This window comes from Hyla sarda, chromosome 2 (assembly GCF_029499605.1).
Source record: "Hyla sarda isolate aHylSar1 chromosome 2, aHylSar1.hap1, whole genome shotgun sequence".
Lineage (NCBI taxonomy): Eukaryota > Metazoa > Chordata > Amphibia > Anura > Hylidae > Hyla > Hyla sarda.
In genome coordinates this window covers 275,677,871-275,697,334 of record NC_079190.1, presented here as the reverse complement: position 1 = coordinate 275,697,334, position 19,464 = coordinate 275,677,871, and the positions used below count along the sequence as shown (strand labels likewise).

General features: G+C 43.8%; 1 protein-coding gene and 1 pseudogene across 6 annotated transcripts in view; one reads left to right on the top strand and one right to left on the bottom strand.

The window, feature by feature from the left end:
• Positions 1 to 19,464, top strand: part of LOC130356112 (angiopoietin-2-like) — a 137,108-nt gene that overhangs the window by 11,487 nt on the left and 106,157 nt on the right. For 2 of the 6 annotated variants that reach the window (XM_056557163.1, XM_056557162.1), the window contains exon 2: positions 5,896 to 6,214. The exons of 1 other annotated variant lie outside the window; for it this stretch is intronic. In XM_056557163.1, the coding sequence (XP_056413138.1) occupies positions 5,896 to 6,214 (319 nt within the window). Of the gene's footprint in view, positions 1 to 4,959; positions 4,980 to 5,011; positions 5,049 to 5,895; positions 6,215 to 19,464 lie in introns of those variants that run through there. 3 more of the 6 variants (XM_056557165.1, XM_056557164.1, XM_056557170.1) reach the window with 3 other exon arrangements.
• On the bottom strand, positions 15,471 to 15,529 carry LOC130359730 (U6 spliceosomal RNA; annotated as a pseudogene).

The following is a 19,464-nucleotide window of genomic DNA, read 5'->3' as shown; positions in this document are numbered from 1 at the left end:
ACTTACTGAAGTGTCGGTAGATTTGTGGCTTTTCGCCAGAAGAATTCCTTTAGGAATTCTCTGATCAAGGCTGCAGTAAAGACTTGATATTCCTCCACTCTGTACTCTGAACTCAAATTAGCTGCTGATTCTTCACTCTGAACCCTGAACTCCGCTCAACTCCTCTACTCAGGAAACACCACCCCTTATCAGGGAAGGCTGAACTACAGCCCATTGGCCAGGCAGCTGTGGATCATAGAGTTGTCTGTATCCCCTTTAGGATTTACAATAAAGCTACATACAAGTAATAACATAATATAACACCTTACACAAAAGTTCAGTCTAGTCCTCAGTCCTCCACTCTCACATACCCTAACTAAGCATGAGGTTGCTAGGTAACATACTTAAAGCTACAGACACCTAATAACGGATTGCTAAGTTATAACAGTGCAAATAAACATTAGAAATGGTTGAGTCCCTGCAGGGGAGCCCCCAGGACACTGGAGGTCTCAATCTGACAGGGCCTACAATACCTTGACACAATGTACCTGTACTGGGACACCACACTAGCTCAAATCTAATCTCAACTGGTCATTCTGCAAGGATTACTTGCACGGTGGAAGTTCATGCCCCAGTGGAGAAAGCTTCAGTACCTTGACAGGACCCTACCTACCAGTATTCATCTACCCATCTCGCAAGTCAGTATTAATCTGTTTGGTGTAAGCACCACAAGTCCCAGCAAGGCAACAGGGCTCCCAAGGGGTTATGCCGCACTCTCTCACCTAAGTGTAAGTCTTTAATTGTAACTGAAAAAAAATATATATTTCTAGCTGTCGTAGATTTCAGTCTCAGATGTGACTTATTTATTAAGAAGCCTGTGCAGTGTCCCGATACCCTTATTCCAGATACAATATCTGTGCAGTTGTCATGTGGCTGAGAAAACCCTGCTTACTGCTTAAATCTGAGTATGGGGTACTGTGTGTTGACCTGTATAGCTGTTGTGTGTATTATATTGCCATTATAGCATACACTGAAAACTCTCATTTATGTAAGGGTTAAACATTCTCATATTGTATCAGATGAATGATTCCAGAAAGGTTGCCGGAGGAGTGCCCAGATCAACCCCTAAAGACATGGACAACCGCTCTCCCCAGAGGGCTGGACCCAAACTAGTCCATTCTAGTCTGGCTTTTGCTAGAGCAACACCTTTTCTGGCTCTGTTTCTGCTAGGCAGACACCATAATAAAGACTTTGTAAATTTGGTTGCATATTGAAATATTGTTTATTTTCATTTCTAAGAATGTTGGTGTTCTAATCCAATTAAAGGGGTACTCCGGTAGAAAAGTTAAACATATTTTTGTAAATTACTTCTATAAAAAATTCTTATTTCTTCCAGTACTTATTAGCGGCTGTATACTACAGAGGAAATTCTTTTCCTTTGGGATTTCTTTTCTGTCATGACCACAGTGCTCTCTGCTGGCACCTCTGTCCATTTTAGGAACTATCCAGAGCAGTATACGTTTGCTATAGGGATTTTCTCCTGCTATTGCATTACATTGATCCATGAAATCTGTGCTCGATTGCTAATGGCTGCCTAAGGGCAAACTTATTTTTTCAACTGGCTCCAGAATGTTAAACAGATTTTTAAATTACTTCTATTAAAAAAAAATTCACCCTTCCAGTACTTATCAGCTGCTGAACTTGAGTTGTTCTTTCCTGTCTGACTACAGTGCTCTCTGCTGACACTCTGCTTGTCTCAGGAACTGTCCAGAGTTGGAGCAAATCCCCATAGCAAACTTATCCTGCTCTGGACAGTTCCTGAGACAAGCAGAGGTGTCAGCAGAGAGCATTGTTGTCAGACAGAAAAGAACAACTCCAAAAGAACAACTTTTCCTGGAACACTCCTTTAACCCCTTAACGACGCAGGACGTATATTTACGTCCTGCACCGGCTCCCGCGTCGGTCAGCTTTGACCGCCGCTTCTAAAGGGTTATTACCGCACATTGCCGCGATCGGTGATGTGTGGTATTAGCCGCGGGTCCCGGCCGCTGTCACGCCCCCTCCCGTAGGCTTGCATTGAGGGGCGGTGTGTGAGGTCACACGGGGGGCGGAGGCGTGACGTCACACGCCGCCGGCCTTGTGGTCGTCGGTAATCAGACCCGGAGCGAACACGCTCCGGGGACTGATTACAAACGGGGTGCTGCATGCATGATCCCGGGGGATCAGGCATCTTATCCCCTATCCTTTGGATAGGGGATAAGATGTGTAAGCACCAGAGAACCCCTTTAATATAATACTGCGACACACTGCACTTTCTGAATATAATATTGCGACACACTGTGCCCTCTGAATATAATACTACCATACACTGTGCCCTCTAAATATATAATACAATCACACACTGTACCCTCTTAATAAAATACTGCTACACACACTACCCTTTTAATATAATAGTACCACACACACTGTACCCTCTGAATATAATATGCCACACACTGTACCCTCTGAATATAATACTGCGACACACTGCACTTTCTGAATATAATATTGCGACACACTGTGCCCTCTGAATATAATACTACCACACACTGCGCCCTCTAAATATATAATACAACCACACACTGTACCCTCTTAATAAAATTCTGCTACACACACTACCCTTTTAATATAATAGTACCACACACTGTACCCTCTGAATATAATACTGCCACACACTGTGCTCTCTGAATATAATACCACCACACACTGTACCGTCTGAATATAATACTACCACACATTGTACCATGTCCTGTGCCCTCCACATAACACCCCCTGCCCTATGCCCCTGAAATAATAATAATGCACCATGTCCTGTGCCCACTCATAATAATTATGCCCCGTCCTATTCCCCCCACATAAAAATGCCTCATTCTGTACCCCCAAAAAAATTATACTGCCCTCTGTCCGGTGCCCACGCATGTAATAATAATACCCCCATCCCCCCCCCCACATAACCCTATGCCCCTCACATATAACAACCCCTGTCATGTGCAACATATAATGCCCCCTTTCCTGTGCCCCTCACATATTATGCCCCCGTCCTGTGCCCCTCACATATAATGCTCCCTGTCCTGTGCCCTTCACATAAAATGCCCCCTGTTATACTCACCTAATCCACGTTGCCACGAGTAGGTCTCTCCCTTGCTTCTTGCTTGAAGCATGTGAGCCATTGGGATGGGATCCCCGGGCAGACACGATGACGACACATCATTGTGCCGGCCTGCTGGGGATCGTGTCCCCGCAGCTAACACGCTGCAAGCAAGATGTGTCTGCAGCATGTGAGTGAGAGTAAATGGTGGAGCGGGAGCTGACAGCTCCTGCTCCACCATTCTAGTGTACTGCCTCTGCGTCCATAGAGGCAGTGCACTTACTTGCATTGCTGGGGCCTGGGGTGACACCATCATGGGATTACTTCCCACTTGATGGTGTCACTCCACTTGGGAGGTGTCACCTGGAGTGGCCCGCACACCGATAGCAACGCCACTGGTTTATTCTGATTATTGTAACAGCCATGTGTTATAATAAGTTACAGAATATTTAACATAAAGCTTTTAGGCCGGGTTCACACTAAGGAATTTCCTCTTGGAATAAGCCAAGTGAGCAACACACAGGTTCATAGTCTACATCAAGGTTTCCTAACCAGGGTGCCTCCAACTGTTGCAAAACTACAACTCCCAGCATGCCCGGACAGCCTTTGGCCAGAAGTAGTAGTTTTTTAACAGCTGGAGGCACCCTGGTTGGGAAACACTGGTCTATACACTTCATAAACCATTTTGAGTAGAGTGGAGCAGGACTCATCAGAAATCTAAAGGGCACAAGTGAGCACTTCTATCCTTTCTTTTTAGTGACTAATGGCACCACCACCACCAATCTCTTTGATATGTCAACATTTTTTATTTATTTCTTTTTTTGGATGGGTCTCCACAGTAAATATGTCTTAGTCATTACTCAGTGAGTGTATTTTGTAATATCCCAATAATATGTCACTCAAATATTTTAACTACTGTTATTAACTGTAATAATTGTGATAGGGTGCATGCACACCACGTTTTTGCTATACAGTTCCCGTATAAGGTTTGAAGTTAAAAACCGTACGGAACTGTATAGAAAACCGTAAGCATTGACTTTACATTGTAAACCGTATGTCAAACGCATCATCTGGTTTAGTCCGTTTTGCGTCTTTTACGGTTTTGTCCATTTTTTTTACCCGTACCCAAAACCGTAGTCTACCACGTTTTTTGGTCCGGGTGAAAAACCGTATTAAACTATATATGTTTTTTTTAACATGGGAGTCAATGGGAACCGTACAGAACCGTATGTGCGTATGGTTCCATCCGTTTTTCACCATACGGTTTTTGACTTTGCACAGTTTTTTTTTCTTTGAATTTCAATCAAACAAGTGAAACTTCATTCAAAATGGAGTGAAAAGTTAAAAACGTATACTTTTTTTTCTTAAAAAACGGATGCAACCGGACATCATTTTTCAAACCGTATATGGTTTTTAACCGTATACGGATTAAAATTTGTACACATATTTTGATACAGTTTAGTCATGTTTTGAGGAATCAGTTTTTCATCAAAAACCTGATACGGGAACTGTATTGCAAAAACGTGGTGTGCATGCACCCATATTCTCGGTATAAATAGTGTGTTTTAAAACATAACATTAACATTTCCTTAAACAGGAAACAATAGAAATGAGAAGTGTGTCGCAAAAATTCCTGAGATAACTACAGTAAATGCTGAACAATTCAATGTAAAACATTTTCTTATGAAGCTCAGTTGACATTTTACTAAGTGATTTTGACATATTGATCAAAACCTGTCCAGAGGAAAAGATGACCAGTTGTCCATAGCAACCAATCAGATCTCTTCTTTCACTTTTCAGAGGTCTTGTTAAAAAAGAAAGAAGCGATCTGATTGGTTGCTATGGGCAACTCAGCAACTTTCCCTCTACACAGGTTTTGATAAATCTCCCCCATTGTGTCCCAATTGCATCCGAGCCTTGGCCTAGCGAGGATATTGTTGATGTAAAGATTCTTTAAGCATGATTATGATTTCATAACGCATGTATTGCATGTATATGTATGTGCAAATATGTTGCAAACTAGGTGAAGAGTGTCAATGGGGGAGATTTATCAAAGGATTTAGACTGGTTTTTCCTGTCGCACAGAAAGTTGCAGTCTAAATATGTGCGACTTTTTAGAACATGATGCATTCTAGTCTATTTTAGACGGAAAAATGCATTGGTGGTGAATTTATCAATAGCGACTTTTCAGCGACAAGTTGAATCTGCTGAAAGTACGCAAAAATGTCGGACCATGTTGGAGCAGGTTTATATACAGTCTATAGCATAGATCCCGAAGTCTGTGCGCAGAATTTATCAAGAGCCGTGCGATTTTTGATAAATTTGGCGCACGATAGACCAGCCTAACCCTCTGTAGTTTGGTCTATATAGATGCGGGACATAGACAGCTTTGATAAATCTCCCCAAATGTGTTCTCGTATTGACTCATAGCCATCTGGCAATGTAAAGGTTAAGACAGTGCTTCCCAACCAGTGTGCCTCCAGCTGTTGCAAAACTACAACTCCCAGCATGCCCAGACAGCCTTCGGCTGTCTGGGCATGCTGGGAGTTGTAGTTTTGCAACAGCTGGAGTTACACTGGTTGGGAAATAACGGGTTAAGAGATAAAGCATCCTTAGAAGTATTCCAGCACTAGTCACATACAATGGGCGGGAGACTATGGATAGAGGGGGGCTGCTGCTTACATAGAAAAACTTCCTGAAGTTGACAGGACAACGTGGTCTGCTATACAAGGCACTGGCAGCTATCTCACTGAGCAGACACTAAGCAGAGACCTTCATTTACTACATAGTGACCACAGAGAATACTACAGCATGATGGGGAGGAACATGATCCTGCTGTTTCTTCTGAGCTGGCCATGCTTGGTCCTCATTCCTGAGGCCACTCACCTGAACATACCTGAGAAACTTCACCACAAGGTGCAGCATGGACACTGCAGCTACACCTTCCTCCTCCCCGAGATTGACAACTGCCACTCACCCCCGGCGGACTACCAGGTGTCCAACTCCTTGCAAAGAGATGCACCTGCCCCGGATGACCACCAGTGGCCTATCAACAGGATACGGGACCTTGAGAATATCATGGAGAACAACACACAATGGCTGTTAAAGGTATTTTATTTATACATTGCTAGCGAAAAATATAATCGTAAATGATGAAATAATCGATGAATGAAGCAAATAGAAACGTTATAAATCTATATGTACATAATTCATAGCCTGGTTTATATACATATAAATAATATACAGGGGTCAAGTCCGGGGAAAAAAGGTGTGGGAACTCACCCAAGATTTCAACTAAAGGGCTGGTATGGTGTGTGTGTGTATATATATATATATATATATATATATATATATATATATATATATTTATATATATTTATATATATATATATATATATATATATATATATATATATATATATCTAGTAGGATCAGATGCATTGGACAGAGAAATGACATTACCTTCTATAGAAAATCTGATCCAGTCATGGTTAAGGCACTACTCAGGTGGATGAGTTTATGTCGTTTTTCCAATGCATTTTCTGATGTGATGAAGCCTAAACCCTATTTAATATAAGGAAAATATGAGTGTACTTTAGTTTTTTGCATTGAGAACAGTGGTGTGTAAATGAGCAGCATAAATAACCATCTTATTAATGTATTATCTGGATTACATGGACAACATCTTCACATGTTAACCAAACCCTAATTCTTGAATAATGAGATCATGGATTTCATCTCCACTATATGATAGTTCTAGAGTTCCACCAGCTTTCTCTGTGGTTTAAAATCCTATACGATATACAGTGTTATTTTATTCAAAATTCAGATCCAGATTAGGTTAGGTTTCCATGCGTTTTTTTTTCTGGCGTTCTCTTCTAGAAAAATCTCAGCCAAAGTCTGAGCCAAAGTCAGAAGTGGATCCAGCAGGAAGAAGTATAAATCCTTCCTTTATATTTCCCATTCCTTTTGAATACACTTCTGGCTTTGCTGCAAAAACTACAGTGGCAGTTTTCCAACAGCCTTAAATAATTTTTTGTATATTCATTTTGTTATACCTATGAATGGCTAGACATCTGAACATACTGAATCCACGCCTGCACTTAGATGGCAGGAACACAGGGATAGAGACTATTCTCGGCAAGGCTGATTGGTGGAGAATACTTAGACACAGTGGTCTCCACCTACTGCACAGCCCAGCTGCCAAGAAGGGAGGTTAAAAAAGGTCTAGAAGCTTTAGCACATGGCAGGATTTCTGTGACGGATTCCGCATTGGAATCTGGTACAGACATTCCGCTGCAGCAGAGTCCCATTGAATTCAACAGGATTCTGCTGCGCTGTGCACACGGCGGAAATTCTGTGGCGGAAACATCTCCGTGTCTGCACAAAGCTAGCCAAGTCCGCACGGAGTGCATAGCCGTCTATGAGACTGTGCATTCCTGTGCGGTCCTAGCACCAGCATACTATGTCGGCAATCCACAGTTTGCAGAATGTCTGCACAGAGACTCTCCATGCGGACATTCTGTCATGTGAAAATAGGGACATCATGCACACACCCATCCCTCCCTCCCCCCCCCCCCTCTTCAATGTAGTATGCAAATAAGGCACCTAATCAGATACATAGAGATGAAACTTGTACAACGTATAACAAGTTTTTTGATTTGGCATAGGCAATTTTAGAATATGCAGTAAGGATGTTTTGAAAATAAAAAAGGATGCATACTCACCTGATCCCACACAGCTGCCATTCCAATGTCACCCAGACCCACTCGCTGCTCCCCGCTTCATATGGTGTTTCATTTGTGCAGGAAATGCCCATTCAAAGAATCACTGACTGAGCTGGGTCACCGCTGTGGCGAGTGACTGGCCGAGTGTGCATTTCCTGTCATGTCACATGGGAACGCCAGCTGCAGGTGATCAAGGCAGACGAGTATGAATTCTTTATTTTGTTATTGATTTATGTATATTTTTGCAGAGCAAGTAATGAGGGGGGGGGGAGTTGTTTGTGCAGGAAAGTAGCCTAATAATGGGAAAATCATTTTTCTCTGATAAGATATATTCACTTGTATTATTAATTCATGCAATGTTAGTTGAAAGTGTAGTGGTTAATTAACGCTACCCAGAATCTACAGTAAGCAGGTCTATCATGTCAGTTGTGACAAAATTTCCTTAAAGATATTTCATTGTTTTCAAAGGGATTCATTTCAAAACAGAAATAGAAATAGTCACATGTACAACTGCTGTTTTCTGAACTATACAAGCATGGCAGCTGTTTGCCTCTTGGTCACTACTAATATGAATATGTCCATATGTCACATGCTAATGACACGGATTAATGAGGTAATTACTTGCGTGCATTTTGGCCTAAAAATAGAAGTAGAAACAATATATATATTTTCCAGTTCAATTATTTAAAAAAACTATTTTGGGAATAAAATAATAAATATAAAATCAATAAGATAAATATGTTTATGATATGTAACTGTCACTATAACTTTTTTATTACAAAATACAACATTTTTGAAATTTATTTTGTTAGCCTATTCTGGCGTCTCCTGTGTAAATATTGTGGTTAAGCCAATAACCAACACCCCCCCTATCATTTACTTCCTAATACGGTATATAGGATGACATGCTGTAAATTAGATTTCAGCCTATGCCAACATATTGTGCATCTAAAAATAGGTGGTGACATGACTAGGGTATAATCTACCTGCACTGTGACCCGATTCCCACTTACCAAACACCACTCTGACACCACTTTATGGTAGAAAAGGCCACAGTGGCCAGTTTTATTAAATAACATAATAACAATATATTAAATAATCTTTTATAAATCACCTTTCATAAATAATCAGGCAACATTGCCTGACCCTTCTTTTAAAAATAACAAAGCAAATTCAAATAGTGCAAAAACCTTTTAGTCCCACTCTACCACCTAGCCGGATGGGGACTTGGAGGCATCCCAATTTCTCCCTCGGGTCTCCTACTTTGCCCTGGGTCGTCCCTTCACCTTACCCCAGGGCACCACTTTCAGAGATCCCTGCCCCCTTTGGGCCACTCCCGCAGGGATCACCACACGAGGCTGGGTACCGCCCCCAGCCTCACCATCCCATTCTTCGCCATCTCTCTCCAAGTGTCTCCAAGTCCCCTTCTAGCTCCTGCCGCTGCGACAAGTAAAAACCCCTTCCTCCCTCTAGTAGTGCTGGGTGATATGACCAAAAATGAGTATCACTGTATTTTTCTAAAGTATCACGGTATTTTTTTTTTTTACATTGAGACTTGCATTGAGGTGGCGTAGCGGAACTAAATGGGCTTTTGGAACTAAATGATCTGAACACTTGGGCAGTGGAGTACCCTTTTAAATAGATGTAACAAACAACCCTACAGCCTCCAGCTGTTGAAAAACTACAACTGCCAGCATGTTGGACTATATAGTAGTGTATAGTATAGGTCAGTGTTTCCCAACTAGGGGTGCCTCTAGCTGTTGCAAAACTACTACTCCCAGCATGCCCGGACAGCCGGTGGCTGTCCGGGAATGCTTGGAGTTTTAGTTTTGCAACAGCTGGAGTTCCTCAACAGCTGGAGGGCCTACTGTAGGTATAGTATATTAAACAGACCCCTGTCCATCCCAGAACCCTGACTCATCTTCCCAGTTTCTGCAGGGACCGTCCGGGGAGGGTGGTCCGGGCCATCCATCCTTCTTGTAGTGTCCGGCGGCATTCTGGGTGGAGGGTGAACCGGTCCGGGCTGTCTTTCTTCTCCGGGGGTCCTCTTCTCCACTCCGGGCAGGCTCCGGCCTAGTAATGCTGCATAGACACCGCTGCGCAGTGACGTCCGTACGCAGCGACGCACCTGACGTCACGGCGTAGCGGCGTCTATACAGCGAACTAGGCCGGAGCCTGCCCGGAGTGGAGAAGAGGACCCCGGAGAAGAAGGACAGCCTGGACTGGTTCACCCTCCACCCGGAATGCCGCCGGACACTACAGGAAGGATGGATGGCCCGGACCACCCCCATTACGGGTAAGTTACATTTTTTTTATTGACTTGGAGGGTGGGGGAGGGGCCCGACCGGTATAGCGGTATGGGCAAAAATCCATACCATGGGAGAAAAAAAAAACGGTATCCGGTTCATACCGGTATACCGCCCAGCACTACCCTCTAGTATCACTGCAATAAGGGCGGGTGGGTGGTTAACTTTCATCTTGGCTGTCTTCTCCCTCTGAGGTAACCAGACTCCCCTTACCCCCTATATAAAAACTCCCCCCTGGACTCCTCCCTTTAACCAACCCCCTGCCCTCTGACTGACCCCTTGTTAACCCCTCTCGTTCCAGACCTGTCCCCTGTCATGCACCCCTACACTCCCATTCTGTCAATTCCGGGGTTGTCTTTTTATTGCTGTGCCCTAGCCCACTTCACAAATATGCCCATTCAGCCAAACTGAAGAGTAAGGGTCCTTTCAGATGGGCAGACCATGCCAAAAAGATGCTTATCTAGCAGATGAGCCTTGTGCACACCTTATTGATCGTGTTGTTAGGATCATTCCTCCAGTACTTCACCTAAATCGTTGTTGACTGACATCTGTTTACACAGGAAAATGTGCAGTCCACCAATCTCAGCATAATCTGAGATGTGCGCACTGTTTGTCTGGAAAACACGGGCAGACATTCTGCATATTTGAATAATCTGGTGGGCAATAGGAAAGCTCGGAAATGTGCCGTCTCATAGCCAAGTCTATTCTTTTTGTGGATTGAGAAATCAGGATGTTTCTGCCGTGTAAATTACACTGTGCAGCAGAATCCCATTAAAAATCATGCTGCAGCGGAATGTCCATGTGAAATATACTATAGCGGAATTCCTTACAGTGTGAACATACCATTACATTTTTTCTGTGTTGTGATTTTCAAAATCTGAAGAGATTTTTCACCGTTGCGTAGATATTTCAATTTAATAAATTTGAAGATAAAATTGAAGATACATTTTTATTTAGAAACGTTTCTGCATCCAAATATTCACAGATTTTGGCCATGTGAATATGCCCTTACAAACACAGCTTGGCCAGTGATGGAGTTGACGGAGCTCAGTGAACAGCTGTTCTATCTATGATGATGGAGCACGAGACCGAGAAGAGAACGAGAGGTCATGACATAAAATTCAAATGCTGACAAATTTTCAAGCTCTTTACATATTTGTATTTTTTTATGAATATTTCCATGAAAAACAAACTATGAACTAAGTTTTGCTTCGTATAAATTATTCCAGCAAAGATAAGATTCTTACTTGGAAAGTTTCTAGTGTCTTCAGTTTTCTGGGTAACACTCAGTTATTGTCTTTCAGCTGCCTGTCTTGTAAATTGTTTTCTGCTGTAGAATTTATTGGTGTCTTGTAGGCACAACTCTACAATATATCACGTTCCCTGATAAATTCGAAAGTCTGGTGATTGTGACACATCCATAAAGACAAAATGACAAGTAGCCTTGAGAGGAAGTAAAAGAATGTGTTCTGGGATAACTAGGATTCCAGTACTTGCAATTGTTCGAAAATGCAGTGTCCCCATAGATGGCAATACATTTTTTGAGCGGATTTTGCAGAAAGAATTGACATGTAGATGTTTTCACTGCAGAAATCCCGCCAAGTGCGCAGTGTAGCAGAATCCCATTAAAAACAATGCAACGGAATGATAACAAATTGCTGTTTGTAACAGTTATATCTATGTATGCCGTAAAAAAACTAATCATAAACAAGTAGACTGTTTAGTCTTATATATAGTAATAGGGATACAGATTATATATCAGGGTAAATTCTGATATGAAGATCTAAATAGTTTAGCAGGTCACCACACAAACACCAGGGATATTTGCAGCAATGATTTCTTGCAATAGAAGCGTGTAATAATACTTCTGCGGCATACAGTGGTGCTCTGCTCTTGATTAGTGTTGAGCACGAACATTCAAAATGCGAATTTTTACTGCGAATATCGGCACTTCGCGATTTTGCAAATATTTAGAATAGTGATATATATTCGCAATGATGAATATTCCTTTTTTTTTCTTTTTTGCCAATATATCCGAATATGGAAATATGCAAATATTTGCGAATATGCAGATATTCGTGAATATGCAAATATTCGCGAATATCGGCACTTCCAGTCAGAGGGCACTAATCCCTCCCTTCTTTTAGGTGAAAGATATAATCGCGCATGCACACTATGCGAATTTAATTACACATTTTTGCATAAAAAAACAAGAGAACGAATATAGTGAATATGCAAATTTCGCGACTATAGGACGAATATTCGTCCATATATTCGCAAAATATGAGCCTATGCCGCTCATCACTACTCTTGATAGTCTTTTTGGAATATCGAAGTAAGAAATGAATGAATAGCGACACTATATACTACAACATACCAGAGGAAAGTAAAGGGGGATCATTCTTTTATCTCATCCCATAGTTATCCTGATATATATCGAAGTAAGAAATTAAAAGTGGCACTCACCATGTCACGTAGAGTCTTCATTTATTTAGCATAATACTCACATAAATACAGGGCGAGAGACGTACATAGATAGGGGTGTACAGTAATGCTACAGCGGCCACTTTGCACTATTTAGAGCTTTATCGGGCCCGATGAAGCACTAACTAGTGTGAAACGGCTGCTGTAGCCTTCTTGCTGTACTTCCCCATCTATGTACATCCCCCCATGTTTATATGATTATTATGCTCAATAAAAAAGGAATTTACATGACATGGTAAGTGCCACTATTCATTTTTTACTTCGATATATATCAGGGTAACTATGGGATAAGATGAAAGTATGATCCCCCTTTACTTTCCTCTGGAATGTTGCCATGAGCTTTGGTTGTGGTATACAATGGGTTAAACAAAGAAGGCTAACTTACGTGTTCACACGGCGGAATTTCCGCGCTAAATTTGGCAGAAAAATTCAGCTCAGAAATTCTGCCAAGTGAAAGAGGAATTAAAGTGTAAGTAAAAAATTTTGATCGGTGGGGGTCTGGGTGCCCAGACCTCACCGTTCCCTAGAACAATCAGGGAGAAACACTCAGGTGAGATGATTATTGGGGAACAATCAGCTTTTATAAAATTGCCTGCTATTGTGTGTAGTGAAGCAAATCCATAACTGATTTTAAAGAGCACATTAGACTTTCATTTAGGGTAATTTCACACAGATGTATTACAGCCTCAGGTCCCGACCTAAACACAGGTTTAGTGATTACATTTTTTGGATCTATGATGCCCTTTGCTTAGACTGTTGAGACCCAATTACCTCCTAGCGGGCTATAACTACCCCTCCCCTTGTTACAATAAATAATTAATAATAACTGACACAACAACAACTTAACTTTTCCGTGGGTGGGAATCGGCCACAGCTTTATTTATAAAATTACTTATATAAATAACAATTTAACTGTAACAAAGACATCGATTGGCTTCTTACCAACCCGAGAGGTGCTGCCACACCGTCATGTGTGGAGGTCTACCGCGGGTTGACCCCGCATTCACCGTCTTCTTACCGCCACAGAGGAGACCAGTTAGCCCTACACTGGGCTCCGACCCCCACCCAAGAGATATCGGACAGCCAACACCTGGGGCCACCTCAGCCCCCCGGACACACCCAACACATTTCCTCTCCAGGAAATACACCCAACACATTTCCTCTCCAGGAAATCCGCTCAACACATTTCCTCTCCAGGAAATCTGCCCAACACATTTCCACTTCAGGAAATCCGCTCAACACATTTCCTCTCCAGGAAATCCGCCCAACACATTTCCTCTTCAGGAAATCCGCCCAACACATTTCCATCTGAGGTACCTGCCGCCAGGATCTATTTTTTATTTTTATTTATTTTTATTTTTTTATTATTATTATTTTTTTTTTAATAACCCTTGTGTGAACTCCTCTCTCAGACTCGCCCATACACCGAAGAGTGCCACAGCACTCGCACCACCTTGCGGAAAGCCGCTCGCAAAACAAAAGCACATATGGGAAACACAAGCTGGGCGAAAACAGCAACACAACATGCAGATCGCCAGTGCCCCACGCGCTGCACTACCCTCTGCGGAAACCCAGCCACCTCCGCCGGCCCCCGACACAAAAAGAGATCGAATTCCAAACTCACAACACCCCATCCTATCGAAGAAAAGCAAAAAACACAAAACAGACAAAAAAAAACGGAAATTGAATAATCGGGGGCGGGGAGCAAAAATTTTAAAAGGGGGGGTGACACAGCAGGTAACTTCCGTTATCACATCCTATAAAAAGGAAATAGGAAATCAAACATCAGAGCCTTGTAAGGTTACTACAAGGGGCATTCCAGGTATGAAAAACAAATCCCCTATCCACAGACACATTTGGAACCTCCGGGACCCTCCACGACTGTAGACATCCCGGCCTCCACACCAACCACTCGCAAGCGCCTTACCGTGAGTGCGACCAAGTCGCAGGAGCCACCAAAGCAGACCAAGAAATACACCACTCTGCCCGATGACCCACGGGCCAGCCACACGAGCAAACCTTCCGACTCCGCCCGAGGGAGCAACCTCCGGAATCACTGCCAGAGAAAAAACGGGACAAATCGTCAACACCCAATACCGACCCCAGGGAGCATAGCCCCAAAATAAATCGTAACTCCGAACAGCGAAGAACTAGGTGCAACAAGCCGAGCACAAGAAGAAAGCCGAAAGAGAGAATAGCAGTGACAACGCCCCTAATGTCAGACCGATAACACGCCACGATCACTCAAATCACACCCTAGAAAAGAAGAAAAGTATCACCAAATTAGAGTGCAACCAAGCGCAGGGGCGCCAACCCACACAGTACCGTTACAATTCTAGAACATGAGCTGCCTAAGCAAGCACCCAAAGTCCCACAACCAACACCAAGGGAAAAGCGCAAACAAAACCCAAGCATGGCAGAAACCCACCGACTACCAAGACCCAGGGGTAAACCACCCCGCAGCACCACTGAAAGACCAAACACCACACCAACAACCAACCAAACCAGCCCCATCTGAGAACAGAGCAAGCTCCCCGTGATCCACAACGGGGGACTGAAAGCAGGCCTGTCCACTGCAGGACTCATGAAAAACCCCAACCAACCGAAACGTCAGCCCTTAGCGCACCCGGGGCACATATGCGGGGGCACAGATACCACACACCCTCGGCAGCCAGAGACAACCTGCAGGAAAAAACTCCGCCCAGAACCATATTCCACGTGGAACATTCAGTAAACCAGCAAGGACCAGAACCAGGGCACCTAGCGAGCCCCGAGGAAACCAAAACCGAGAAAACGCAATCACTCCCTGACCACAGGAAAACAGTAGACCAACGCGGCATGCGGAAACCATGCTAATCCTCTCTGTATTGTTCCAATTTTAACATATGTGCTGCCGAAGCGAGCACAAAATATGGAACGCTTCACGAAGTTGCGTGTCAGCCTTGCAGCAACAAACCACACCCCAACAAGCGTAGAGCACAGGAGAATCACCCTCTGGAATACCACCACAAACAGAAGAACTCACAAGGCAAGACAAACGGAGACTCAAGCGAAACCTACCCACCGGAGACTCAAGCGAAACCTACCCACTGCCACATCAGCTAAAGCACCCAGCAAGACATACAGGAGTCCCACGCCTACCATAGATTGGGAGCAAAACAGGAAAAACATCAGACAAATACACCAGGCCAAACGGAGCAGCAGAGAGAGACTACAACTAAAGACGGAGAGATAAACCAAACAAAAGGGGGAGAAAACCAAAAGAAACTAAACCGTAAGTGGGTGGCAGCCACCGATTCAGGATAAGGAACAAGCCTCGGGAGCTAAGTCCGCCAAACCCCGGCCACCCAGAGCGTAATGCCAAAAGACCAGTCACCAAAGCGCGCACCACAGAAAATGATACCATTTCAAAGCACCCTGTCAAGAACAGATGTACCCAACTCACAACCAGAGACCAACACAGACATCACGAATACTGCACAGAACGCAGCCATAAGCACACTAACCGGGGAAGGGGCCAAGCCCCACATCAGAACACTCACCAATTCCAGAAGATGAAGAAGGACAACAGCTGGTGGAACCACTTCACCACCGCCGCAGGCATGGGACAAGGCACGCTGGAGACCGCCGAGTCGTGGGCACCCCGCTGCCGCACTCCCTACCCCTCCATGGGGGGCATTGGAGAGGCAGGAGGAAGAAGGACAGCAGGGGGGGTTCGGGAACTCGGGGCGGAGAGGTGCTGGGGAGGCGGGGGGGGGGGTTGGGCGCAGTGACTGCAAGAACCATGGGGAGCACCGGAAAAGCATGAGGAAAAGGGGGGGGGGGCGGCAACAGCAGCCCCACGGCAGCAGTGGGCAGGGGGAGATAAGGGGGGGGGTGCTAGTGTGGTGGGGTGAGAAGCTGGGTAAATGAGTGGGGACGGTATGAGGGCTCAAATAGTTTGCGCCGTGATCTGAAGTTGTCTGCAGTACCCGTGTCGTTTTAAGTGGATTGTGGGATCGCTGTTTATTCATATATACGGTAGAAAAAGTGATCAAAATACGCTAATTTGGACTGTGAAATTTTATTATTCAATTATTACTGATATTATTTATTTCTGTATTTTACCTATTTATAAAATTTTATTATTTCTTTCATTTAAAAAAAAATGTTTTCTTTTTTTTTTTATTATTATTTATTTATTTTTTGTATTTATTTATTTTTTTGCGCGTACGCTATAGACGGAGTGCTTCAAATGATGATATATTTCTATGCTTCGGACACATACGCACGCGGCGATACAACATATGTGTATGTTTGTAATACAGTATTTTATGTATTTATTTATTTTTTGTATGGTCGGGGAAAAAGGTTAAATGACTTAACTTAAACTTTTTTCTTTTTTTTTGTTTGCAATGCTATAGCTCCCATAAGAGCTATAACACTGCACACACAGATCCTGACACTGATCACTTGCCATGTATTAACATGGCAACGATCAGTGCTATCAAGGATTGATTGCTCAAGCCTGAAATTCAGGCTTGGAGCAATCAATCAACGAGCGGACGCGCAGGAGGCAGGTGAGTGACCCTCCTGCTGCGTCCCAGCTGATCGGGACATCGCGATTTTATCACGATGGTCCCGATCAGCCCGACTGAGCAGCCGGGATGCTTGTAACTTCCCTTTCAAAGTTGAGCGCCGCGTCTAAAGAGGTAATGCCAGAAATCTGCCCAATCGGCGATGTCCGGCAGTAGCATGGGTCCTGGTTGCTAAGAGCAACCGGGACCCAGCGGATATAATGCGCGCTCGCCTTGTGATCGTGCATTATATTTGGGGACGTGCAAATGGACGTTAATAAACGTCCATTTGCGCATAGGGGGTTAAAACAGCAGCAGCCACCCAGCAGCAGCCACCCAGGGGGCGCCACCACCAGCGACGGAGGGGACAACAGGGGGGGGGGGAGGGAGGAGGGGACCACAACAGAAAGTAGGCGGAGGGGACAAGGAGGGGGACAGGGGGGACAAGGAGGAATGCAGAACATGCTCATGAGGAGCATGTCCGAGGAAAGGCTCAAGGCACAGGCAGGGGAGAGGGCTTGGCCACGGGCAGGGAAGAGGTCCAAAGGAACGGGCGGGACAGGGCTCACAGGGACTATAGTGGGAAAGGAGAGCGGGACTGCGAGAGGTCCGCCAGCCTCCCGAACCCGCCTCGAGCGCAACAGGAGGGGAGGCCAGCTCAGCCACAAGCGAGCATGCCAGCCCTCACCCTCCTGCTCCATCTGGGCCATAAGGGGGCAGCAACATACCAACCAGCAGCCAAAACTCCGGGTCCTGGGCAGATTGAGGGGGGAAGGGAGGCACCACAGCTATAAATACCCTGGGGAGGGCCCCCGAAAGCCCGGTAAACTATTAAACTGATTGGTGCACTCCTCTCCCCCACCCATGGGACATACCACTATAGCCACTGACAAGTTTTACAGGCAGGGGAGAGGGCTAAAAACCTTGCCTGTATATTTCTTAACCCCTTAACTGCTCACCAGTCAGGGGACAAGTTAGTTACGCACAGCTTGCCCCTCCAGGTCCCTGGAATCTAAGCCTATTTGCACTCATATTAGGTTTGTGTGAAATTGGCCTTAGGATGCCATTATGGTGTACAGATCATGTGAGTAAGGGTACTGCTATGTATTTAATGCACAATTCTATATAGATTAGTAGGGAAAAAAATATATTTTGTCAAGTACTGTTGTTTTCTATTATATAATGTACTTCAAAAAACTAAAGAGGTTCCAGACTACTCCAAAACATGGCGAGCACATGGGGATATCATTCCTATACCCTCAACAACCTGTGCTGTACTAGGCAGGTGTCCTCAGAGGATCTGTACCATATTATGTGTCCCTCTCATCACAATAAAGTAACTTGGTCTTCTTTATTTAACCTCTTGTATACTACAACTAAAGCTAATGGCAGCATACAAGATGAAAGTAAAGATGGATCATTCCTTCATTACATCCCATAGATAACCTGATATATAATCTACATCCATACCATATAAGACTAGACAGCCTGCTAGTTTATAATGCCTGTTTTTAAGGCACACTTAGATATTTCAGTTACAAACAACAAATAATATACTCTTACTTGGTTCTATAAAGCTATTATATTATTTAAGGTGATTTCTGAATGATGAATTAAAGGGGTTATCCACCATAAGGTGATTTTAGTACATACCTGGCAGACAGTAATGGACATGCTTAGGAAGGATCTGCACTTGTCTTGGGGCTAAATGGCTATATTGTGAGATTAACATAACGCTGTGGCTAATTTTTGGTGAACTGGGTATTTCCTGTTGGATTCCGTTCTCAAACTACTTATCCCATGCTTCCTTGTTTATAAGTTTGAGGTCACTTTCCTCCCTCCCACACATCAGCCACCCCACCCATTGAAACACAAATTAACTGCATTGCATTAAAAATACCAGTGTTCTCTAACCAGGGTTGCTCCAGCTGTTGCAAAATTATCTCTCTGCAACCCAGCAGTCACTTAACCCATTGAAGCAGGACAGGCTCCACATGCACACCTGACTAGTGATGTCATGTCTGTTGTCATGTCTGGACGCACTGCAACCTGAGAAAACCCAAGACCTGAATAATTTTGTAGGCTTCAAAAAATAAATATTGGGGCAAAAATCACAGGAGAATTGCAAGAACACTGTCACACACAGGTACAGACACTATATTATGAACTACACTAACTTTACAAACCCTGAAGCAAAGTCAAATTTAAAAAAAATCCTGGAATACCCTATTTAAATAAACCAAAATGTAGGGAAAAATCACTTTTTTTTGCAATTTCACAAATCA